Below are 26,305 nucleotides of genomic sequence, written 5' to 3' on the forward strand. Positions count from 1 at the left end.
ATCCAAGGACTGGGGACCAATAGGGTCACTTCTACAGGGCAATCTCGGCTATTCCTATCATAGAAAAGACTTTGAACAATAATTTTTCTCGTTTAAGTCATGCACCTGTTCAGATTGGGAATAATAAAGCTATATCAAGTATCTGCTTTGAATTTCATTTTATTCAACTATTTAAGGGGTCCCTTCTATATGCCAAGATATTTGCATACTTGCTTATTCAGTTAATTTTTCACTCAATATTACTAGATCCTAAGCACTAAGGGAACTCTTCTGTGGAAGACAGAAAGGGGAGAGAGACTGGGAAAATAGAAAGATAAGTGTTCTGTGGCCAGAACAGAGTGATATCTACAGCATTGAAGATGCTCATCAAATCCCCCCCCCCCCAAGGGAAAGGATGATGGAACCAGGCTGTGGACAGAAGCCAGAAGCAGACAGGAAAAGACTTTCAGAACAATCCTCCCCTGAGAGACCTGTGTGCTCAGAGGGGGAAGGATTCTGAGTAGTGCCCCACAGAAGATAATCACCATACCCCTGGTGGCAGACATGACGTGTATTTGACTTCACTCTGTCCATGCCCTGTGGAGAGTGAAACATGTTTCTAAGATGATGCCCCAGTTCTAATTCCTCTTATTCATCACTCTCCATAAACGACAAAGCTCAGGTCCAGTCCACAATCTCCCTGTAAATAAAGTTTTATTAGCACACAGTTACATCCAAGAGTTTCCCTCCCATCTATGGCTGTTTTAACACCACAATGGCAGGTGTTGAAGTAGCAGTGAGAGAAACAATGGCCCCTGAAGCCTGTGTTGGCTCTCCCACCATTATAGAAGCTTGCTAACTCTTGATCTACAGCCATATTCTCTCTGAGCATCTCAACTCAGGGACATGGGATTCTTTAAAGGAGGTCTATACCATGCTGGGAAAGACTGAGAGGTGACTGAGGTGATTGCAGGTGAAGGGCTAGGGACCATCCTCTGCCACGTGGTCTGGGGCTAGACTGGCAGGAAGTTGTGAGGACTGAGCTGCTGGGGAGAAGAGGATTCTTTTTTAACAAGATCTTTGTATCCATGACACCATGACAAAAATATACAGTGCTACGCTTTTCCAGATAAAGAGGATGCTTCCTTGAGTTTTCTTTTTATAAAGCATTATCACCAAAAGGAATTATGCCTCCAGATTTCAGCTAGGAGGTCACACACAGCTTCAGTAACAGCTGACAGGCTTCTATAAGGCAGAGGAACCCGAAGACAAGAACTACATGCTTCGCAGCCTCTGGACCCCTGGCTCTGGCAGTCTGGTGATTAATGTGTAAGGCAGAAATACATTTAATTGGCTGCATTGGTGTCCCATGAGCATGGAACAGTCAATAAATATTTATTAAGTGTATTTTTCCTAGGGCCTGAAGCACTTGCATGGTAATATCTTATAATCAAATAAAAAAGAGTTTTTGAGGGTGGATCCAGATAAATACACTGTACATTAAAGCAACACAAGCTAGGGATGCAATGTAGGGGACAAAATACCTACATGTTGTATGGGTGGTTCAACTGAGGCTAACCACTGTATAGATAAGAGAGAAGAGTATTACACACACCACAGGACCGGAGAAAGGAGAGACTGAGACAGATGCAGACACAGAGTCACAGAGGCAGACAGAGAAAAGGAAGAAGAAAAAGGAGGAAGCAAGAGAAATTTATAACTCGGTTTGGACACACACAAACAGGTATTTTTAAAAGCCAATCTTTGATGCTAACTTGGCGTTTCTATAGGTAATTCACTCATTTGTCACCAAAATGGCTGCTAGTCTAAACGAAAGGCAGAGTTGGCTGAAATGGGCTTCCAGGCAGCAGTTTTTGTAGTATAGATAAAATATGGCTTTCTGCCACCCACGTGGGGACATTTCGCCAGTACACTGATGCAAACCCCCTAAAGCACAGTCACATTAGATTCTAAGTGGTGTATCACCAGTTTGGGGCTGGCCAATGGGGTTCATGTATTTAAGCTTGAGCATTTATCCCGAGTTAAAAGCAAATTAAAACCTTGCATCAGAGATTTAAAAGAGGGTGCTGTAATTACTGCACGCTCCCCTGTGGGTCTCTCTCTCTCTCTCTCTCTCTCTCTCTCTCTCTCTCTCTCTCTCTCTCTCTCTCTCTCTCTCTCTCTCGTTCAAAGCCTGGGAGTGCACAGCTGCCAGGGAGGGTGGATGTCTGCAGAGGGTTGGGAGACGCAGGACATCTCCACGGCTTCTGCCACAGCTTTGGAGTTGAGGCAGGAAATCTTGATGAAAGATGCAGAATTCCTGGGAATTCACGACTTCTTTCTTTTTAATTTTTTTTAAATTTTTTTTTAAATTTTGTGTATTGGGTGGGGGTGCGTGTGTGTTTGTGCGTGCACAGGTACATGTGGAGGCCAGAGGTCATCCACAGAGGTCACTCCTCAGCATCTTTTCACCTTGTGTCTGAGGCAGGCCCTCTTATTGTGCAGTCTCTAAGTTTCTCCTGTCTCCATCTCACCGTGCTGCCATCACAGGTGTGTGCCACCATGCCCCCCTTTTTAATATGGCTTCTGGGGATCTCATCTCAAAGCCTCACACTTACAGCGAGTGCTTCACCAATGGGGCTGCCTCTGAAACCCTGTCACCCCTTCTTAACGTTTTTTAGAAAGGCTAGCCTGAGGTATCTTCCAGACATCCTGCTTCCCTCACAGAGCATTGCCACCATCTTTGTTCTTACAACCCAAAAAAGGGAAACCCAGACCCAGTATCAACAACTGAGAAAGCTGAAGGTTTTTATTTATTTATTTTTATTGGATATTTTATTTATTTGCATTTCAAATGTTATCCCCTTTCCTGATTGGTTTCCTCTCTGGAAACCCCCATCCCATCCTCCCTCCCCATGCTTCTGTGAGGGTGCCCACCCACCCACCCGCCCACTCCAGCCTCCCTACCCTCCACCCCCACCCCTGGCATTCCCCTACACCGGGGTATCGAGCCTTCCCAGGACCAAGAGCTTCCCCTTCCATTGATGCCTGACATGGCCATCCTCTGCTGCAACTGGAGCCATGTGTACTCCATGTGTACTCTTTCGTTGGTCGTTTAGTCCCTGGGAGCTCTGAGGGTACTGGTTAGCAGATATTGTTGTTCCTCCTGTGGGTTGCAAACCCTTCAGCTCCTTTAGTCCTTTCTCTGACTCCTCCATTGGGGACCCCATGCTCAGTCCAATGGTTGGCTGTGAGCATACACCAGTGTATTTGCTAGGCTCTATTGCAAATGCCAAAAAGTACTTGCTGACAGGAGCCTGATATAGCTGTCCCCTGAAAGCTGAAGTTTTTAAGCCTCTGTCCAAATCAAACTATTAGACCTTCCAGAATGGCAGACCTAATCCCAACCCAGAAGACGGAGATAGCTCCAAGCCCTTCCCATCCTAGAGCAGGATGCTCTCCAGGCTTAGCCCAAATCTTTAAGACCACCTACCATTCAGAGGCTTCCTTGCCTCCTTCCTTGAGGTGTTGAGGTATTGATCCAATTTCCACTTGAAGTCACTAGTCTTCTGTTGTGATCTGTGGTTGTTTGTGAATGTGCCTGCTCTCCAGGAGAGAGATGCTTACAGCCTCCTGAAGGGAGGCCTGTGCTCTGCATGGAGCAGGTACCTGGGTAGAGACTGTTGGAGCTCATACTGACTGAAATTGCTCTACTAGTAACCTGGCCCCAGTCCTTGTCCAGAGTTCCTAGGAGACCAGAGAATACAGTAAAACAACTACACGGGGTTGTGTGGAGCCAGCTGACAGCTGTACAGATGTTTATGTATGGCTGAAGTCTTCATCGGACCTTCTGTCCCACAAAAACCAGAAATGCCTATCTGTCAGATAATGCTTAGACCACAATGGATGTGTAAAATATCATCCCAACTCTGAGGGGAAAAGAGCATATTTTAAATAAGTGGGTCAATAAAATTTGTAAGAAAAATGCACACCAGGAGATACCTTTTTAAAGAGACAGGCAGGATCATTGTGTGACATGCAGATTGTCATATCTACCATACCTCAGATCTCTGTGGCATCGCAGAAGCTATGCACAGCTTTGGGCATGGCAACAGCCTATCAGGGCGACATCTTTTAATCTAGACTACAAGTGTGAGGGGACCCCAGAATGACTGACTCTCTAAGACAATGGTTCTCAACCTTTCTAGTGTTGTGGGCTTTTAATACAGTTCCTCAGGTTGTGGTGACGCCCCCAGCCACAACATTATTGTCATTGCTACTTCAAAACTGTAAATTTGCTGCTGTTATAAATTGTAATGCAAATATCCGTGTTAAGGTCTCATGCTCTACAATGATGAGAGCTGGAGTTCAGGTCGCAGCACCTATGCGTGACAGCTGGTGGGCGTGTCTCCATCCCACAAGCTCTCAAAAGTTACTAGTGGAACAGAGCCATGAACTCCCTCTCCCTATTCCTCTTCCCTCCCCCTCCTCCATTCCTATTCCCCTCCCCTTCCTTCTTCCCCTCCCCCTCCCCTCCTTCATCCATCTCCTCCATCCTCACTCTCCCCAATCCCCATCCCTCTCCCTTCCTTCCCATCCCCATTCCCAGCCTTCCAGTGCAACCCCTTTGAGGTTTGTATTTTACACTGTGTCTGGGGTTTCCTCATGGAATCTCACTCCATCGCCTAGGTGGTAGTTGATGCCACTCTCCCAGCTGAGCTCTTAATACACACCGGCTCATCTCTAAGCGTTTCTAATGCTGCGTAAGAACTCTTAAACCAGCTGCAATCACACTCTGTCAAAGGAGGACACGGTCTGAAAATGCGTCCGGCCTTTTAATCGTTACACAAGCATTTGCATGTTTCCACAAGCTGAGACAGCTGCTGGGTCACAAGGCCATGTCACCTCATGGTACCATCATAGCACAGCTTTGCAGACTGAGACCTCATCTGTAGTGTGTAGCCGTATTCCTATCAACATTGTCCCTTAATCCCCACAGCATATGAGAGAAGGCTGGAGATGTAGCTCAGTAGAGAGCAACTGCCTAACAAGAACAGGGTCCTGGGTTCAGTGTCTGTCACCAGGAGGGAAAGGCAGGGAAATTCCTGGTTTTTTTTTTCTATTTATTTTATTTAATTATGTATATGTATGTGATTGTATGTACATATAAACGCAATTGCTCAAAGAGGCCAGAAGAGGGCGTCAGATACCCTGGAGGTGGAATGCTGTGATGTTCAGTTTTGAGTCATCCAGTGGGGGTCCTAAGAACCAAACTCAGGTCATCTGGAAGAACAGTGAAGGCTCGTAACCACTGAACCACCTTTCTAGTCTCACGGATAAGACTCCTGCTGTTGGAAGTACTTACAACATGTCATTTTTCTCATTTTGCGAGCCACTGACGTGTGTTTGGTCATCTAGTATGCACTACAGGCATGTCAATAATGAGAACCCCTCTTAAAACGTTGCTAGGTGGGTTCTGAACTTTTGGAAAATCTATCTGACATTCCTTATGAGTTTTTAGCATTGTATGTCATAAGTCAGTCTAAGGATAGACTACAAAAAGTAGTTCACACAATACTTGTAAATAATCTTTGAGAGGGGCCCGCAGGAGAGAGAGCACAGTCACTGAGTCCTGTGCAAGTGGGAGGACCTGAGTTAGTCCTCTGAGGCAGGCTCTTTCCCTGAACCCAGAGCTCATAACTTGGCCAGAGTGGAAGCCAGCCCCAACAATCATCCTCTACCTGACCCCCTTGGACCTAGGGTTGCAGGCATCTGTGGAGACACCCAGCTTGTTACATAGGTGCTGGGATCTGAGCTTCAGCGTCCATAGTCCTAGAGCATGAGACCTTAGCCTCCAAGCCACTCCTCTAGCTCTCCCCAAGCCACCCTGAAAAGGACCTGACTGTGATCCCCAGAATTCACATGGAAGAGTTGGGGCATGGTGGTGCACACCTGTAATCCCGGCATTGTGCAGGCAGGGCCAGGCAGCTCAGCTATGGCCAGCTAGCTTAGCCTAATTGATGAGCCCTAGGGTGCAGAGAGAGAGAGAGAGAGAGAGAGAGAGAGAGAGAGAGAGAGAGAGACTCAAAAGACTGCATAGATGGTTTCTGGGGAAGGACACTGGGGTAGCTCCTGGCTTCTATACATAGACAAACACAAATATTGTAAACCAGTGGGTTTCTGGGAATTTCGGTGTGCAGGAAAAGCACGTAATGACAGAGCATTGTCCTCTCTTCTGTCCTACAGATACATGGCCATCATCCACCCTCTCCAGCCCCGGCTGTCGGCCACTGCTACCAAAGTGGTCATCTTTGTCATCTGGGTCCTGGCTCTCCTGCTGGCCTTTCCACAGGGCTACTACTCCACCACAGAGACCATGCCCAGCAGAGTCGTGTGCATGATTGAGTGGCCGGAGCATCCCTCCAGGACTTACGAGAAAGCGTGAGTAGAGATCTGCCAGTCTTGTGGTCAGCTTGGAAACCGTCCTGGGCTGTGCGGAACCTTCCTTGTCCTGACCTGTTCCTTTTTTTCTTCTATATTCTTGTATCAGTGAAGATTGCACGCGTGTCTGACTGACTTCCTCACATCTACTGCTCTGACATGGTGTTGATAAATCTACCACTAGTAGAGGATGGTGCCCCCAATCCTGTGAAAGACTTATTAAGAATAGTAAGACCAGTTGCAATGACAGGTACATTCCAGGTTCCTGAAACAACAGACCCATTGAGTGCTCCACCATCCCTCCCGGGCCTCTTGTCTAAGATGCTTCCCTGACAGGTTCTGTGTTTCTGTGATGTCACTGTGCCAGGCACAGCTGGAAGGTGGGGATGTCTCCACTCCAGTCACTCTCTGCAATGGCCTCCTCCTCTCCCCTCTGATACAATCCCTCTGCAGCGCATGCTTTACACTGTCTGCAATTTCCTGAGGAAATGAAGCGGCCATTGCTAGTGTGGTAGCTGGTACCACAGCACACAGGTTACAGACTACCCCTCTGTCCTCTTACCACAGCTACACTCCCTGCCCCCTTTCTTCCTCCCAAACAATGTCACTGCCCTTGACTCTCATAGCTCATAAGCTGCCTCTAGGGAAGCACCAATCCAAAGCCCTTTCAGGAGTTTACAGTGTGAGAAATGAGACATCCGGATCAGACGCAAGCGTGGCAGGTCTTTTAGTGTCTAGGGGTTACAGAACACATCCAAGCAGGCCTGCTGCTTGTCTTATAGGAGGAGGGCTGGTCACAAAACGGTCCTTTTCAAGATGTCTTAGTAATGTTCCCTAATGCTTCTTGCCCTGGAGGCAATTCCAAAATTCCTTATTCTTTACCTTGTTCCAGTCAGCTGAAGGGTGATATGAAACTTATATAAGCATTCATTTTTGTGGACTGAGCAGGCCAGGATAAAGTGGGTCTTTGGGGAAACTCACTGAAATCCTCCAAACTCAGTCTTGTTATACCGATGTTAGAAACTGAAAACCTGAGATTTTAATTATGAATTGCCCCTAGCCGTGTGATCACAGGCATGAATCCCAGCGCTTCATCTTTTCTCAAATGGAAGAAAATAAAACAGTGTTTCCTGTAAACAAGCGTCCTGTGTATCAGACGAAATGAGGCATATCTCATGTTGTAAACTAGTAAATGTCATACAGGACTTAGGAGCCCAGTTCATTGGACAACAGTATAATCGTGTGGCCTTTAAGATACTATGCTAAGATAAAGCCTGGTACCCGCCATGCCGCTTAGATCTGAGACTTCCAAAGCCTGTCACACGGCCACTCCGCTGTGTCTGTTGCATGGATTTTAGAAGGGTGGCTCTCCAGGAAGCAATGCGTACGACTGAGACACGGCTTCTCCAGACACTGACAAAGGCATCTAATCCATCATCAAGCAGTGGCGGGGGACTGCTCAGCCTGTAAGGAGATGCCGTAAAATAAGTCTTTCTGGGAGAGCTACAATATGAGCAAGGTCCTGGGTGGGACAAAGGGTATGACTCCATCAACTGTACAGGCCTGTGAGCAGAACCCAGCCAGCTCTCCTCCAAGCAAGGAGGAAAATACCTCTGTTAAAGCTCCTCACATAAACAAAACCAAAACCAAGCTACCTTCCAAGATACACACAAGTTCTTTATTCTAACAACAAATTTAGAGCTGAACTCTGCATAGCTTTCTCTTCCCACACAACTGTGGTGTTTCAGTCAACGCACAGTGATACTTAAGAGACTCGCTTGAGAACATCTTGTTGATTTGTGTTTATTAATGACTAGAAATTTCCTTTGAAGCTCAACACAGTGCAGTGGGATTGTCATCTTCCCTGGTTTTGAGGACTCAGAGGGAGGTGTTATGGGTTGTGTGGGTTGGTCTGCTGTCACTGTTTATTTTACACAGCCACTGTTCTAATTTCAGTCTGTCACCACAATAAAGCACTCTGACCAAAAGAAAGCTCAGGAAGGACAGGGCTTGTTCAGATCACTCTCTCAGGTCTCTGTACGTCATTCAGGAAACTCAAGGCAGAAGCTGAAAGCAGGAGTCATAGAGGAGCACGGCTTGTTGGCCGCCCTCTGGCTCTCTCACACCCAGCTGTCTTATATAGCTCCACCATGTGCCCAGAGACTGGTGCTCCCCACAGTGGCCTTGGCCCCTCCGTATCAATTAATTAAGGCAATTAAGGCAATCAAGACAATCCTCAAAAGACAGGCCAACCTCATAATGTCAATTAATTTTTAATTGGATATTTTATTTGTTTCATTTCAAATGTTAATCCCATTTCCCGGTTTCCCCTCTTCAACCCTCTATCCCATCCCCCCCTTACCCAGCAGGAGGGTGCCCCCGACCCACCCACCCACTCCTGCCTCACCACCCTAGCATTCCTCTACACTGGGGCATCAAGCATTCATAGGACCAAGGGCTTACTTACCCTCCCATTCATGCCAGATAAGGTCCCTCAGCTCCTTCAGCCCTTCCCCTAACTCCTCCATTGGGGCCCCTGTGCTCAGTCCGATAGTTGGCTGTGATCATCTGCATCTGTATTGGTCAGGATCTGGCAAAGCCTCTCAGGAGACAGCTGTATCAAGCTCCTGTCAGCAAGCACTTCTTGGCATCAGCGGTAGTGTCTAGGTTTGGGGTCTGCATGTGGAATGGATTCCCAGGTAAGGCAGACTCTGGATGGCCTTTCCTAAAGTCTCTGTTCCACTCTTTGTCCCTGTATTTCCTTTAGACAGGAGCAATTCTGGGTTAAAATTTTGGAGATGGGTGGGTGGCCCCAGCCATCAACTGGATGGCCATGCCGAACCTCAGGATATGGTCTCGACAGGCTCTCCCTCCCCTTTGTGGGGTGTTTCAGCTGATGTCATCCCCACGGGGCGCTGGGAGGCTCTTGCTTTCCTGGCTCCTGTGCTTTCCTGTTGCTACCTCCCCCCAGTTCCCCATCCCCCATTGCTACACACCTCTGTTCCATTTCCTGACCCTCTGGAGAGCTCCCCCAGCTCCTCCCCATACCTGATTCTGCCCCCTCTTTTACCCTCCCCCTCCTCTCTTCCTCACTCACCCTCTACTTCCCTTGATCATATTGTTCCCCCTTCTAAGTAGGACGAAAGCATCCACTCATAAAGACAATTATTTAATCATGATCTTTTTTGGATGATTGTAGGTTTCATCAAGTTGATGGTTATTAGAAAGATAGCAATCCATAAAGCATGACTGGGTTGTGAGCATGTGAGATTATTGACTCAAGAGATATTTAACACCTTTGTTTCTAATACTAAATTTTAAAAAACCTATTTGCCACCCATGCATACATTCATACATTGACTATTCATGCAAACATAGTACAAGTTTGTAACAGTTTCCACACTAAGTGCTATTTTCTGTGTGTTGGAATCCTCTATAATGTATCATGCTTTATTTCTAGAGGTTTAAATTTTAACATGTTTCTATTCTCTTTTTATAGAACTAATGATTGTCCTTTCCATAGCAATTAATAATCCTAGAGTTGATATCAGATGGAAACTCTGTTTTGAGGCATTGGGATAATTAGGATGAACACGGCGGCTCCAGTTCAGTGAGATCAGCCCCGGCCTTAACACTTTCCAGTTCAGTCATTAAGAGTCAGCTCCTTTAAGGCGTTGAGTCTGCTAGTACTCTGTATGGAAATATTGGGAGATGTAAGTGTGATGGTTAATCCTAACAAGATTTAGGCTCACCAGGAAAACATCTCTAGGTGGGAGAGTGTGCCCAGAAAGGTTTAATTGAGAAAGCAAGACCTGGCCTGCACATGGGTGGCACCAAGCCATGGGTTAAGATCCAGGATTGAATTTCAAAAGGAAAGTGAGCTGAGCGTGGGCATCCATTCATCTCTCTCTGCTTCTGGACTGTGGATGCAAAGTGACAAGCCACCTCGGGCTCCTGCCTCCATGCCTTCTCTATAACAGACTACATCTCCTCGAGATGAGAGCCAGGGTAACCTGCATGCATTAAGTTGCTTTTGCTCCGGGTATTTTGTCACAGCAACAAGACAAGCTACTAATATAAGACTCAAATAAGTCACATGAAGTGTAGCCTAGGGCCCCACACGTGGCAAGGGTCTCATGAATGATGACTGCTGATATTAGCAACATCTATCCATCAGCTGCCTGGCAGGTAGGCAGGTAAGCTAGGCAGATGCTTAGGCTCAATTTCTGATAGATCATTTGTACCAGCAAATTAATTACATAGAAGTATTGTGTAAAGTATCGCAAATGCCTTCTGACTACATGGTGAACTTCCAAAGCTAACATTCATCATTCAGATCTTTGATAATACTCAAATTCAGTGAAGAATTATAAAAGACAGGTAGCTTGGGATAAAAAAAAAAATAAACTAAGTATTAAACATGCACATTACAAAGAAAGTTCTAATATTTAATTGGTATATAAAAAGGCATTTAACTTAATTGAGTGTGCAGGAAAAACAGAAAATCAAACTGTAAGGAGGTCATGACACACCCTCAGACAAGCTGATGGCTTGACCCAACTTGAGCGTTCTAAGTTCTGCAAAGATGGAAACAATGGAAGCTTTTGTTGGCTGCTAGAAAAAGAATCTAAATTTGACCTCAGAATTTAAAACAACAACAAGTGAGCTGAGCACACACAGCAACAACAACAACTCACTCTCTTCTAATCCCTGAACTCGGGAGGTGGAGGAAGGTGGAGACAGATTCCCTGGGCTTGCTGTACAGATTAACCTACTTGGAGAAATTCAGACCAATAAGAAACCTGATCACAAAACATCATCATCAACAACAACAACAAAAACACAAAAGCATCCTCCTGAGGCTGACTTTTATTCTCCATACCCACCTGCACATGCAAAATAAACAGATGGTTAAAGATGTTTAATTTTTATTAAAATATTCTTATTCAATGCATAATAATAAAACATTTATGGGGTACAATGTGATACACAATATATGATGATAAAATCAAAAAATAATCTAAATTTGTAAAATCACATTGTAAAATGATCTAATCTTATCTAGAAAAACAGAAGCTATACGTTGCCCACAAATTTCTCTCTGTGGTAATTACCCTATCAAAGCTCACACATCTGCGAACTGAATGCGTTGAACATCTTTCTCAGGTAGCATTATTCATACTCGCCTAAGCTGAAGAGATTTTAGATGTTCATCAGTAGAATATTTGCTGCACCCTGTATCACTAATAAAATCAGCAAAGCGAAGCTCTGAGGCTGGCTCTTACAAGATTCTAGAATAAGCATAGCAAAATGACATTCTTGAAATATCTAACGAGCTGGGAGACTACTGAATTCCAGCAAGGAAGTGACACCCTGTAAGCAAAGCTCACCGTTTCTCCTGCAGAAAGGACATGGTGTGATGGAGAAGGGGCACCTGGGGAGCCTCTGGTGGGACAGCATGGTTATACTTCCTGAACTTGATATATGATAGATAGATAATTATGATAATGATACATATATCTAAAATAGATATATATAGAGGGAGATAAATAGATGATAAATATATAGGTATATAATGGATAAATTATAGGTAGATAATTGGTTGATGGATAGCTATTTATATAGATGATGAAAGTTAATAGATTGATAGATGATAAATCAATACATATTAAAGAGGTAGATAGATATATAGATGGATAGATAATTCCCAAGTCAGCTGCTTCTAGCTACATCCCTGATCCCCGGAGGACAAGCTGAATTTCTTCTGATATTCTCTGCTGATGTTTATAATCTGCAGTAATAAAAAATTATGCCAATGCAATAATGTCATGAAAATGGAGGCTTGGGCTCATCATGAATACTAATTTGCAGTTTGAGCCCTGCCTTCATTAGACACCCAACAGCCTGCTCGTGGTTGATGTAGCAAGACAGTGATCTAAGTCAGGGGATCCTATAAAAGTGGATTTGATTGAAAAGTATTGAACAAAGATTTCAAGTAAGCACAAAAGTAACTCTGACCACTAGAACAAACATCACAGAGAGAAGATAAGAGAATAAACAAGAAAAAGTTGTCTTTTATCCATTTATTTATTTATTCACTTTAGTTGCCAATCACAGTTCCCCTCCTCCCACTTCCCCCCTGCCCCACAACCTCTCTCCACATTTTCTCCTCCCCTTCACCTCTGAAAAGGGGGAGATCCTTCCTGGGTACCAACCCACCCTGGCACCTCAAGTCACTACAGGACTAGATACATCTTCTCCCCCTGAGGCCAGACAAGACAGCCCATGTTGGGGAGCAGGATCTGTGGATAGGCAGCACAGTCAGGGTCAGGCCCCTGCTCCAGTTGCTGGGGGACCCTCATGAAGACCAACCTGGACATCTGCTGCATATGTGAGTGGGGCTAGGTCCAGCCTTTGTATGCTCTTTGGTTGGTGGTTCAGTCTCTGAGAGCTCCTAAGGATCCATGTTAGTTGACTCTGTTGGTCTTCTTGTGGAGTCCCTATCCCCTCTGGGTTCCTCAATCCTTCCTCTGACTCTTCCACAAGACTTCCTGAGCTCTGCCTGATGTTTGACCATGAGTCTCTGTATCTGTTTCAGTCAGCTGCTGGGCGGAGCCTCTCAGAAGACACGCTAGTCTCCTGTTTGCAAATATAGCGTCAAATATATAGCGTCAGGGATTGGTTCTTGCCAATGGGATGGATCTCAAGTTGGGCCGGTCGTTGGTTGGTCACTCCCTCAATCTCTGCCCCATCTTTATTCCTGCACTTCTTGTAGGCAGGACAAATTTGGGGTTAAAGGCTTTGTGGGAGACTGGTATCAATCTCCCTCCCCTGGGGGTGACAGCCCTGTCTGGCTACAGGAGGTGGACACTTCTGAACCCATATCCCCAGCTGGCTGTCCTTATCTAAAGCATTTCCCCTCACCACTTCTGTTAGATGTACAGTAGTTTTCCAAGGAACATTACTAAGACTGGTCACTCTTGCCTGGGCTGTGTGGGCTGGATGGTGGCAGCACTCCAGGAGGCACCAGGGCAATGGCCCCGAATAACAAAAGAGATGGATGAGCTAATCCCTCTTCATTAGAGAACTTACCACCAACACCAAGAAAAAGTCTGTAATGAGGAAGACAAATGAGAAAGAAATCCAAGCAATTCAGGCAGCTAGGGAGATTTCAGCATCATTAATTCATTTATTATTGTGATCATCTGTCTTTTCCTGCTAATTACACTGCTATGTACATAACTTTGTGGTATAGTTTAAGTAAGACATGTCTAATCTGAATCCATACTCCCTGTAGTATTCAAAGGAGATTACGTGAGAGTGTAGTGTCATTCTTGATGAAGTACTTGGAGCTGCTGTGGACATGTAAGTGAGTGTGGATATATTAACTGACATAAGTATACATCTGCACCAATTCTAACAAGAAACTATAAACTTAGGGCACTGCTGAACCTGGAGATATGGCTCCCTCTTCTGGTCACCACAAGCACTGCATGCACATAGTGACCATACATACTCAAATGGGTAAAAAAAAAAAAAAAACTTTTGAAAATTGTGACACTGTCAATATTACAACATTTTCTCTTCTTTCAAAACCTATCATCAGAATCAGCTAAAATCTTACGTTTGTATTCTTTACCTCCATTAATAACAGCAATTGAAAAAAGGCAGTGCTTGGTGGAGAATGAGATCAGAGAAGTAAAAGAAAATATTAAAAAACCCACCTCTGAAGAACTTCCGAAATTTTCTACCTTTTTATTGTTTCAAGGAGCAACAGGAGGGAGGGCGGGAAGGGAGGGAGAGGGAGGGGGAGGGGGAGGGGAGAGGGGGAGGGGGAGGGAGAGGGAGAAAGAGAGAGAGAGAGGAGAGAGGAGAGAGGAGAGAGGAGAGAGGAGAGAGGAGAGAGGAGAGAGAGAGATTAGAGGGTTTTGTTCTGTTTCCTTTTTTGTTCCGCCCAACTCCCTCAGGCTCTGGCCAGGAAATGAGGTGTACCTGTGGTTTGATATTGTGCTGCATCTCCTCCCATGCTCACCGCACTGATAAACAGGGCGCTCCCCTCATCATCACAATAGATGAGAAGCTGTTAAACCAAGAAGGAAGAATTCTTTGACACTGCAGGAGAGACAGTAGCAGGGAATACAAGACTAATGGGACACGGGTAGTGTGGAGGGGAAAGAGAGGAGTGGGCCAGGGCTCCTGGGGAGGGGGTTAGGGAGGAAGGGGGTTAGGGAGGAGCGCACCAGAGACAATGGAAAGGCGACAACTGGCACTAAGACGCTTAAAAATGCCACATAGAGACTTGTTATTTTATAAGATATATAAATGTATGTATAGTTTGTATTTATATAAATATAATATTTTATGCAATATATATGTAGTTTAAATGCAGTTGTTCTCTATAAAGAGGGTAGTGCTCACCAACATACAAGAGATTATCAAACAAAATTCTCACTATCGGGAGTGGTATACCCTCCTCCCTTTGAGTTTTTGGAGTTGGGTCACAGGACATGAAAAGATCAAGCTGCCCCTGACCTGGAAACTCTCTCATCCCTTTCATAGTGACAGGGCCTATGCAGGCCACTGAGGGAGACAGGTCATCGATGGCTGTGACCTCTGTGAGCTACAGGAATGACTGCCAAGATATCCCCATTGGTGCCATAGCGGTATGAATAGCATAGGGGTCACCACCTACTTATTAGATACAAAGCCCACTCCACAGTATAGAACGCATGCCTGTTCTGTAAACCCATCCATACACTGATAACTCAGCCCTGAGCTCGGAGTCATCCTGAACTACTATTATTTTGTTAAATGAATATAGGATTAAACTGCCTTCCAAATACTTACCTTATACCCATTCATTAGTACAGCCCTCAGACCTCATCAGCAGAGATTCTTTCTACAATGTTTGTGGTTAATACTGGGCAAATGGCAAACCCTTAGCCGCATCTAATTAGAATGTCAAAGTGATGGGGTCGCCAATTTGAGATTCTTTTGGAAGGCTGAAGCCAACTTCTGATGCAGCTAAGAAGATCAAATGTAACCAGTCCTGAGAGCATAGAGCTCAATCAGATAGAAGAGAAGGGTCTGAGAAACCAGGAATAGCCAAATTGGCACATGCTGGGAACCACTAGGGAAGAAAACACTGATCCTGAATTGTACTTAGGAGCTGAGAAGTTGCCTCAGTGAGTAGGAATTCAAATCCCTAGCAAATATATAAAAAGTCAAGGCATGGCCACATGCATCTGTAATAGCAACACCATCAGTGGTGGGTCAAGGAAGTGAGCCAATAGGATGAATAGAGCTTGCTGCTCCCCACTCTCGCTCCAGATTCAGTAAGAAGCAGAGTCTCAATGGGATGAAGTGACCTCCAGTGTCCTGCTCTGGCTTCTGCCTACATATGCACAGAGACATGCACACATTGTGCACACACACACACACACATAACTCAATGTACATTCATGCTGACTACTTACATAAAATACTTTGTGCCTTTTTAAAGATTTATTTATAGAAGTCATTGGAATGAAAAAAATCTGTGCGAGGAAATCCTTTCTGAACTACGGAACAGTATGGAGGGCCCTACCATTTACTATCCGCACTTGGAATAACTGAATACAAGCAGCTGGCAAAGATTGGTCTCCAGGCACAACCCATTAAGCCAGTTCCATTTACAAGTGCAGATAGAAACATCCCAATTAAAGTACTCACCAAGGAGCTGGAGAGACGGCTAATTAAGAGTGCTTGCTGCTCTTGCCGAGGACAGGGGTTCGAGTCCCAAAACCCACGTCATAGCTTACAAACATCTGTAACTCCACTTCCAGAGGATTCAGCACCCTCTTATGCATGGGCTCATGCACATACGTTGTGCACATAGGATCATGCAAGCAAACACAGATATGCAAGATACAAAAGCATAAATAAATCTTTACAATACCCAAAACTTCAAAGCTGTGTTAGAAAGGCAATGCATTGCTTCTGAGCATGAATTTTTCTAGCAAATAAGATTATTAAATTATCAGGAAATCTATTATGTTTCATTAACTTAATTGGTCAGAGAGAAGCATCTCATTCATCTCTATAAATGCCTTAATGGTTTGTTAAAATGCTGTATCTAGTCTCTTAAGGAAAATTGGCTCATAGCAGAAATAATCCTGAAACAAACAAAAAAATACTGAAGAGATCTCTTTCCAACAGAATAAAAACAAGAAGACTTGGAATGATTCAGAAAGAGTGGGGATCTGTATAAAAGAGATGGAAAATACCAGAAGTCTTAGACTTGAGGATGTTTGAGAAATGTGTCTTGTAAGATGGAAAACTCAGAAAATACATGATTATATCCCCTATGTGTGATATAATTCCATAATGTTCTGAGTTCTTCAACCAACTCCAAAAGTAACATTGGGTGATTAATAAAGGGAACATTTTGGGTGTATATATATATATATATATATATATATAGAGAGAGAGAGAGAGAGAGAGAGACTATTGCAAGAAAATGTTGAAGAAAAATAATTTTGGTATCAACAAAATAATGAAAAGGAATGACAAGAAGCAATTTTCTCTCCCAGATATTGAAGAACTCAATGCTAAGGACAAAGAAAACAAACAAGGAATTATGTACACACACACACACACACACACTCACGTACACACCATGCATCCATATATATCCATACATACTATACACACACTCAGATACTGCACACAAACTTTCATACACCATGCAGACACAAACTACATACATACCACACATACACAAACGCACACACACAAACACATAAACCAAAACCAAAGTGCACATGCATGCACAACATTCACACACTGTGCTTCACACGTACACATGGACCGGAGAAATCCAAGTGTACAAAATACTACATTTAGTATATGCTAAAGATAGCTCATTACATATTTGTTTGAAACCTGAATAACTCAAAACATTTTGGAAGCCTGCCCTGAAATGAGCAGGCTTGTGGCTGGAGCTATGCATATATTTAAACCCCTTTTCTTTTCAACAGTTTGGGTTTTTTATAGGTAGCATGTGTGGCTGAAAAGGCAGGAACATAAGAGGGTAGGGAGGAGGGTTCTCACCATCTTTCTATCCCTCTCCAACACCCACTCCCTTGTGCAGAACCACTGTTCTTGGTCTCCTGTTATCCTTCCAGGGTTTCTTTATAACATCTAATAAAGCGTAGACATATGTTCTTATTTTGTCCTGTCTTAATACAAAATATATCACGCAAGCTGCCCTTGCTGTTATATGCTGCAGCAAGCCTTCTCATTGTTTCTTTACAGCTGTATCACATGCTTTTGCATGCAAACCCTAGTTTGGGCTTAGCTCACACGCTCCTGATTTATAGCAGGAGTGTTCCTCGGGGTTTTTCTTCCTTTAATCATATTGCGGTTCATACTTTCCACTGTGAGAAGTTTTGTAGGACAGGAAGACTGATCACTTTTCTTTAGTCTTGGGTTTCCTAAATTTATTTGGCCACAGACTATTTTTATGTTTAACCCTTTTAGCATCCTACAGGGATATTATTCTTGAGACAGATTCTGGTTAAACATAAAGTGATTTCCTGCTAACAAATTAAAACCTATACATCTTCCAAATAAGATGGGAGAGAGCAGAGGTTCTAGCAGCACATGCCCAAGGCCAGAGGCAAAATGAAACAGATTGCTGGGTCTGATAAAATTATAGACACAAATATATATGGAAATATATAGATAGAGGATAGATACATGATTTATTAAATCCTATGTAACAAAACTTAAGATAACCATCTTCAAAAAATAGAAAAAATGTAAACTATGAAATAAACTATTACTAAAGTTAAGATGAAAGAGCTCTAGCTAATTAATAACAATAAATCAAGACTCTCAAACTCAACTGCTTGTGAAAGAATATGAAAAGTTATATTCCAAAAATGGAGACAATTTTCTGTTCAATTGACTAGCTCACACTAATCTTGATGACAATGCTAAGTGTGAACAAGTTTCTGAGGCAAGTGGATGCATCAGTGTCTAAGTGCATACTTGGTGTGAGTCAACAAGTGCACTCTTGTAAATTCTTTGCTTGTAATTTTATGTGTATGGAGTGTTTTGCATGCAAGTTTGTCTATGCATAATATGTATGCCTGGTAGCTGTGGAGGCCAGAAGAGGACATCAGATCCCCTGGAACTGTAGTTAGAAATAATTATGAGCCACTTGGATGATGCTGGGAATTGAACCCAGGTTCTCTGGAAGAGCAGCCAGTACACTTAACCACTGAGCCATCTCTCCAGCCCATGCACTTAGAAATTAAGGGCAAAGTGTATACATAAGTCTTTGGTGCTAGGATGCTTAATTAGGTTGTAAATTAGAAACAACTATCCAATAATTATAAACTGATTAAGTAATGCATACAAAGGAAAATGGAGCTGCTGTTTACAATGTCGGTGTACAAACTTAGGCATATGATAATACATTTACAGCATTCTGATCATGAATATTAAATAGGTGTCTAGGTAACACACATAGTTAGGTTCGTGCATGTGTCTTGTTAGTGCCCATGTGTACTCACAGGTTTCAGGGGGAAGACTGAGAAAAAAAGCAATCAAGTTTAATGCTCAATAATTATTTAGGTCTTTGTGGCTGAGTAGTTATGAATGCTTACTGCTCTTGCAACGGGTCTAGGTTTGGTTCTCAGCACCCATATCAGATGGTACATAATTGCCTGTAACTCTAGCTCCAGAGGATCAGAAGGTATCAACCTTCTTCTGAACTCAACAGCATCTTCACACACACACACACACACACAGAGAGAGAGAGAGAGAGAGAGAGAGAGAGAGAGAGAGAGAGAGCACATAAAAATAATTTGAAATAAAATGATTCATTTAAAAACTGAATTAATTGCTCATGGCAGTTTTATTTATAATAACCAAGGCTTGTCTAAACCTAATATCCTTTCATGAGCAAATAGTCAAAGAAACTGGTCTATGCACAGTGTATAGACACTGTCCTGGACAAAGGCAATCTCAAAATTTCCAGTTAAGGACTGAGAGTAAGATCCAGAGTGTGGTGCTTGCCTAGTATGCATAAGGCCTCGATTAGATCCCAAGCTCTACAAATATCAAAAATAAACTCATGGTTTCCTCTTGAAATGACAAAATTTTAACAAACCTAATAATGGTTGCCAGGACTAGCAAGACGACGTAACTGTAGTTGTTTAGGCAAAAGCCACGGATTCCAGGTTTGGTTCCCCACACAATCAGTGTTCAGAGCCAGGTCTTCGGGGAAGTGACTATAGAAGGCTGCTTGTATCAACTCTTTCTTGTTGCTGTGATAAAATACCATGACCGAGGCAATGTCGAGAAGGAAGGGTTTATTCTAGCCTATGATGATGGAGGGATTGAGTCTGTGTCTGGGAATCACAGCAGTAAGAGGCAAGCAAGGCAGCAGGAGTGGGGAGCTGAGAGCCCACATCTTCAAATGCAAGCACAATGGAGAGAGAAGGGGGGAGCTAGCTAGAAGGGACTCAAGGCTATTAATATCAAAGCCTGCTCCCACTGACACACTTCCTCCAGCAAAGCTGCACCCACTTCCCCAAAGAGTGCCACCAAAGAGTGGAGACCAGTGTTCAAATACTTGAGACTATGGGGGACATTTCTCATCCACCACAGCAGGGAGAACAGGTTTTATTCATTTAGCTCATAATTCCAGGTAACAGTTCATAAATTAAGGGAAGTCACAATGCTCAATAACTTTGTCTTGAATGTTGTTAAGTATTGGTTTTGCTCCCTTGCAATCTTAATCCATGCTAACTATAAACCATTGTATCTACAATATTTTTATAAGATTAGTGTGTGTGTGCATGTGTGTGTGTGTGTGTGTGTGTGTGTGCTATCACCCACACGTGTAGGTCAGAGGGCAACTTGTGGGAGTTCATCTTCTCCCTCCACTGGGTTTGAGGAATCCAGATCAGGTCACCAGGCACTTTCCTTTTCGGAGTCATGTTGTCTGCCCTGTAAAGGTTAATCTTGATTATCAACCTAATGATATTCAGAGCGTAAAAACACACCTGAGTGTATGCGTGGTGGTTTTGTTCAATAATAAGGGCTTCACTTTTATAATATTGTCCCATGAGGATAAAAGATATACATCCTTTTAGTACATTGGACAGGGATGACCCAAAAGTCTCACTCTGTGGGGGAGACCAACCTGTGGGAACAGTCAATGTATCTTTGTGGAAATTCTTATTTCAAGGGACAGATGGAAATTTGTAGATCTTATACAATTTGTATTCTCTTACAATAAGAGATACATCTTGAATCTGGAAAATAGATCAATATTCTCAAAGCACTGTTTTCTGCTATTTTAGTTTTAGGAAGAAACTTGATGCTGTCTAATTTTTTTCTGCTTTAGATCATTTGTAATTTCTGCCTCCATGAATTTAAGATTTTTCTTTATTACATACGTTTTACACATGCCAAAAATATGTTTAGATATTTTGTTATATTCATATATTTTCTGTCATTGCTGAGGCCTACCAATATGACAGCAGTCAGATCTCTACTTTGGGGACATTTCTAACTATTTTGAAGTCGTTGGCTCCTCTCCAGCTTTCCTTTCCAGGCAGTAGAAAATACGCATGGATCATTTTCCCAAGTGTACGTCCCTTGCGATGCTACTCATCTCAATCGATGTTTCCATCGTTTTTCAAGTTTCTGAGTGACTTCGCAAGCATTTCTGGCGAAGCCACAGATTAGGAGATTATCTGTTGTTCACTGCCCTGTGCACTGGAGTTCTGTCAGCATGGTAGCCTTTGAAAGCTGTATTTGCTGCCCTCTCAGGGCTAGAGTAACCTCTCAGATCTTGTTCTAGAAACACATAGGGCTTTCTTTAAATTTCCATCTGTCTCTTGAAATAAGATCTTCCACAAAGATACACTGACTGTTCCCGCAGGTTGGTCTCCACGAGTCTGCCATACTCCCCACAGAGTGAGGCTTCTGGGTCATCCCTGTCCAATAGAGTCCAGTAGTGGGAAGTTGCAGTGGATTAAAATTGGAGGAGTCCTTGCTTCCAGTCCTAGATGAAGAGAGGGCGAACCATCCTGGGGGCCCTGTGGGTTCAGCCAGAACTGCTTACATAGATAGTCAGAGCCTTCTTCATTGATGTCTCCGTCTCTATCAGTTAGTGGGAAGTGGCTATCCACCCCGAAGCCCTTAGTGCCCCTCCCTGATGTCAAGTGTACATGCCAAACAGGAAGCCCTGGGTATACTCACCCGTTTGTCCAGTTCTGCCTCAGCTCCATCTGGCAACCTTGGTGCTGCTGCGGGCTCCTCTAACTTCTCGCTGGTCAGCCCTCCCTCAGCCAGGTCCCGGCAGATCACACTCTCAAGAACTTGGTTCTACCCAGCGGGAGGCACCTTACAAGCATCTCCAGAGCTAAAATGGATGTTGACATTTCTCTGATAACTTCAGGAATGAATTCAAACAGACAGAATTTAACCATATTGCCTGGGCTTAACTAGAGCACTACCTCCAAAGTTTGAGATGGTTCCTTTTACATTCCCAACTAATAGTATAGCAAAATAACCTGTTTTAAGTTCCTTTATTTCACCTACCAATGTATTGGCTCTAATAATGTTCAAAAATCATATGTTCCTGGGGATTACAATCAGATTATCTCTACATGATAGTTTCCTCTCCAAGGTTTGAGTGGTGATACTTGTTGTTTACACTTCTTGTTGTATTGCAGTAACTGAGAAGATTTACATTATGGAATCGTGTTGACTTGATTCACTTTCTTGCTTTTCTTACTGTCGTCAGCTCTTTACCAGGAAGTCTGTGGTTATTGGGCTCACAACAGGGCTCAAAGTTGGAAGCTTTTTGAGAAAACTGTTTCTCAGGATCCACATATTATATTGCTGTAAGGACCCTCTTCGTCTCTAATTTTATGGAGAGTTTTATCAAAAGGTGTGCTGGGGATACAGCTCAGTCTGTAGAATTCTTTCACGAAGCTCTGGGTTCAATCCCCAGCACCACATAAATGCATCTAGGAGACGCATGGCTATAACCCAGGACTTGGGAGGTAGGGAGAGGAGGATCAGGAGTTCTAGCTGCTCCCTCTCAGCTACACAACAATGTTGAGGCCACCCTGCGATACATAAGACCTGTCTCAATTTTTTTTATCAAATTATGTCAGTTTCTAAGAAAAGTATATCCTGCCTTCCCGTCACTAAAAGCTGATGTCATCCTATCCTGTGTCTCTGGGGTAAACCCATGTTGGTCCTGGTGCTTGCATATTAAATATACTAGTTACTAGTATATATACTTGTTACTAAATATACTAGTATATTGTATTAAATATAATATTTATATCAATAGTGAAAGATAGTAGTTTGGACTATAATATTAGAATTAGAAACTTGGAGGGGTTAGTGTCAATTTATGTGCTGATTTCTGAGTTCATCTTAGCTAGATGGATGAGGGGTTTTTTTTAATGCTTTTTCCCTTGGTTTCCATTTCCTCTCCATCTTCTGGCCTGAGTATTCTAGGATTCTAGTGACCAGTGAGTCTTAAGGTCCACTAGGGTATCTCTACTGGGGTTTTGTGACCTGTATGACCTCCTGGGTTTTGGATGCTAACACTGGATCTGAGGTCCCTAGAACCAGCAATAGCCTCCAGGAAAACAGAGTTCTGCCAACACTGTAGGCCAGAATATGGAGTCCAGGGGACAGGATGAAGTTTACAGCTATTGGGTGTGCTTTAAGGGGAGTTGGTAGGAATAGGGAAAACAGTTGACTCTTACCTGGGGTTCCTGGTGCTGGTGTGACCTCAGGGAAAGCAGGTGGAGTTCTGGGCTGAGAAATTGTGTCCAGGGCCTGGGCTGCAGTTTATTGCTCTTGGGAATGAAAATGGAATGGGATCAGAAAAAGCGGAGACAGAGAAAGTTAAGTCCTGGGAGGGACTACTGGAATGGGGGGCATCTCTGAGATGAGCTGAAGACATAGGACAATGGAAATCTATTAGGGTGATCTTAGCTATGAGTCTTAACAATGGGGGATATAGGCCATCTCCTGTAACCAGGCAAGACTTCCAATGGAGGGACTAGGACACCAATCCAGTCACAAAGCCTTAGATTCACAATTCATCCTAGCTACAAGATATGCAGGAGTAAAGATGGAACAGAAATTAAGGGAGTGGCCAACAAATGAACTGGTCCAGCCTGAGACCCGTGCTATATATGACCTGGAGCCCATCCCCGACACTGTTAATGATATTCTGCTCTGCTTGCACACAGGAGTCTAGCATAAATGTCATCCGAGAGGCTTCACCCAGCAACTGAAGGAAACAGATGCAGAGGCCACCAGGCAAACATTAGGCAGAGCTTAGGAAATCCTGTAGAATGGGGGAAGTCTGAAGGAGCCAGAGGGGTCAAAGACAGCACAATAAATCCCACACAATCAACTAACTTGGGCCCATAGGGACCACAGAGACTGACCCACCAAACAGGAAGCATGCATAGGACAGACCTGGGCCCTCTGCACATATGAAGACCTGTGCAGCTTGGTCTTCAGGTGAGACTTCTAATGGAGGGAGCCGCCTCTGCCTCTGTTACCTGCCTTTGGGATCCTTTTCCCTAACTGGACTGCTTCTTCTAGAATCAACAGGAGAAGATGCACCTAATCTTACTGAAACTTGATATACCAAAGCTAGTTAATGCCCATGGGAGGCTTCCCCTTTTCTGAAGAGAAAGGGAGGAGGAGTGGATGGGGGGGAGAGGAGATGTGGGGAGGATGGACTGAGAGGAGAGGAGGGAGGGGAAGGGAGGGAGAAAAAAAGAAGCTGGTATTTGAACACTGGCACTAGAAATCAAGTTCTATCTTAGTCATTAAGAGTGCTTACTGCTTTTCCAGAGGGCCCACACTGGGTTCCCAGCACCCATGGGGGAAAAGGGGGGAGTTTGGCTCATTGCCACCTGTAACTCTAGCTCCAGGCAAGACAATCTCTTACACACACAAACACTTAAAAAAATAAAATAAATCTTTTTCTTCTTTAAGGAAATTACTGCCTGAGCTCTATGCACGTTGCTGTTCTTTTGACTGACTCCCACTCTGCGCCTCAGGTTTCCTCTCTGATGTGGTGAGCTCTGACAAGGAGAGCCCACACTAATCATAGCTCCTCCGGCTCTTAAGTAACCTTTATTAATGAAAACAGAGCCTGACACAAACAGACCTGCTGTCTAGAGAATGTTCCCTATTTCACTTTATAATTATGGTGAAATCAACAACCGCCTCCTCCCCGAGTGCACTGAGTGCCCAGTTACTGGTTCTGCGGCCTTTTGATTTTTAAATTATCCGTTTTGTTTTCCTTTGTCTCAGAATGTATCTTTTGGTAGTTTCTTTATTCCCTACTAAAAGATGCTTCCTTGTTTGTTTGAGAATATATTTCTGTTCTATATAAATGCAAATGGCAGCCTGACTGGGTATGGATCTTGGGAATATCCTGTGGTTTCAATCTCCACAGAGACTGCTCTTTTGCAGCAGGAAGCCAAAATTATTTTCTCTTTTATAACTAAACCTGACATGTACCCTCCCCCCCACACACACACAACATTTGCAGTATTATATGTTAATCTAAAAAAAAGCAAAATAGGCTTGAAATATTGTCTCCCAGAATCAAAGCTACACATGGTCAGTTTTTAGGCTAAGATATGTCTTAGCCTTTAAATATTCTTTAAGCCAATTTTAATTGGGATTCTTTTGGCTACAAGTAAAAAGTCACTTTGAATAGTGTAGCAGCTTCAGAAGAGAAAAACTGTGGTACATTTTCTTCACTGATGATTGATGTAGGAAGGTCCAGTTTATTAGGCTGTGCTGCCCTGGGCTAGCGGCCCCGGGTTCTATAAGAAACAAGGCTGAGCAAGATAGGGTGAGCAAGCCAGTAAGCAGCACCCCTCCATGGCCTCAGCTTCAGTTCCTTTCTTGAGTTCCTACCCTTTCTTCCATGATGGACCTGCAATCTGAAGAGGAATCAGGGGGTGCAGCGGAGTGGGGGACGTGAGGGCGAAGCAGAATCTACTAAAACACACTGTTCAAAATGCCACAGTGATGCCTAGTACCTCAAACATTAACTTGTAAAATACTGAGTTAAAAACAAACAAACAAAACAGCTACTCATTTGGAAAATGGCTTTGAGGGTTGGCTTGATCTGATTTGTGCTGACTGAGCTAGATTCTGAGGGAACATACCTTTATTAAGCTGTGAGTTTCCTGGCTAGGGAGCCCTACTCGGGCATGTAGCCCTTGCAGGAGTGCCAAGCAGAGTGGCACCCATCACCCACGTTCCTTCCCAGGTGTCAAGATCCCGAGGCAGCAGGAAATCCCCTGTGGCTCTCAAAGCTTGTTTTACAAGTGTTAGCAAGCCGCGGGCCAAGCAAGCCAGATGGCAGACATATGTACTTATTTTCGTCTTTATTTTCAGTGGTCTAAAGGAGACTGGGATGTATAGATGGAGTTCCAGTATTGTCATGATTTTCATGATTTGGGAACTCATTTCTGGAGAGACCTAGCTTAGGGTCACCACCAGTGAGTCAGCACATCTCTCTTCTGAGCTCAGGCTTCTGGTCTGACAACTAGCAATAAGGACCTACACAAGGGGTTATTATGAGGGTTGTTGGAATGGTATGTGTGCATGTGTGTGTGTGTGTGCACATGTATGTGTATACGTGTGTGTACACACGTGTGTGTGCACCCACTTGAGCATGTATGTATTGTGTGTTTGTGTATGCACTCTTGATCATGCACAAGTATCACTGAGGTTAGAGTCTAAAATTTAGAAAGGAGACCAAGAAAGGCAGTGTCAGGTGGTGGGAAAGAACAGAATGCAGGTCACGTGTCATGAA

At 43.7% G+C, this 26,305-nt stretch overlaps 1 protein-coding gene across 1 annotated transcript in view; it reads left to right on the forward strand.

Annotated features, from left to right (window-relative positions):
• The window catches only part of Tacr1 (tachykinin receptor 1), a 161,797-nt gene that overhangs the window by 84,876 nt on the left and 50,616 nt on the right, over positions 1 to 26,305 (forward strand). Inside the window, exon 2 of the mRNA XM_052172584.1 lies at positions 6,226 to 6,420. Coding sequence (XP_052028544.1) covers positions 6,226 to 6,420 — 195 coding nt within the window. The remainder of the gene's footprint in view (positions 1 to 6,225; positions 6,421 to 26,305) is intronic.

Source organism: Apodemus sylvaticus, chromosome 2, assembly GCF_947179515.1.
Source record: "Apodemus sylvaticus chromosome 2, mApoSyl1.1, whole genome shotgun sequence".
NCBI classification, from domain to species: domain Eukaryota; kingdom Metazoa; phylum Chordata; class Mammalia; order Rodentia; family Muridae; genus Apodemus; species Apodemus sylvaticus.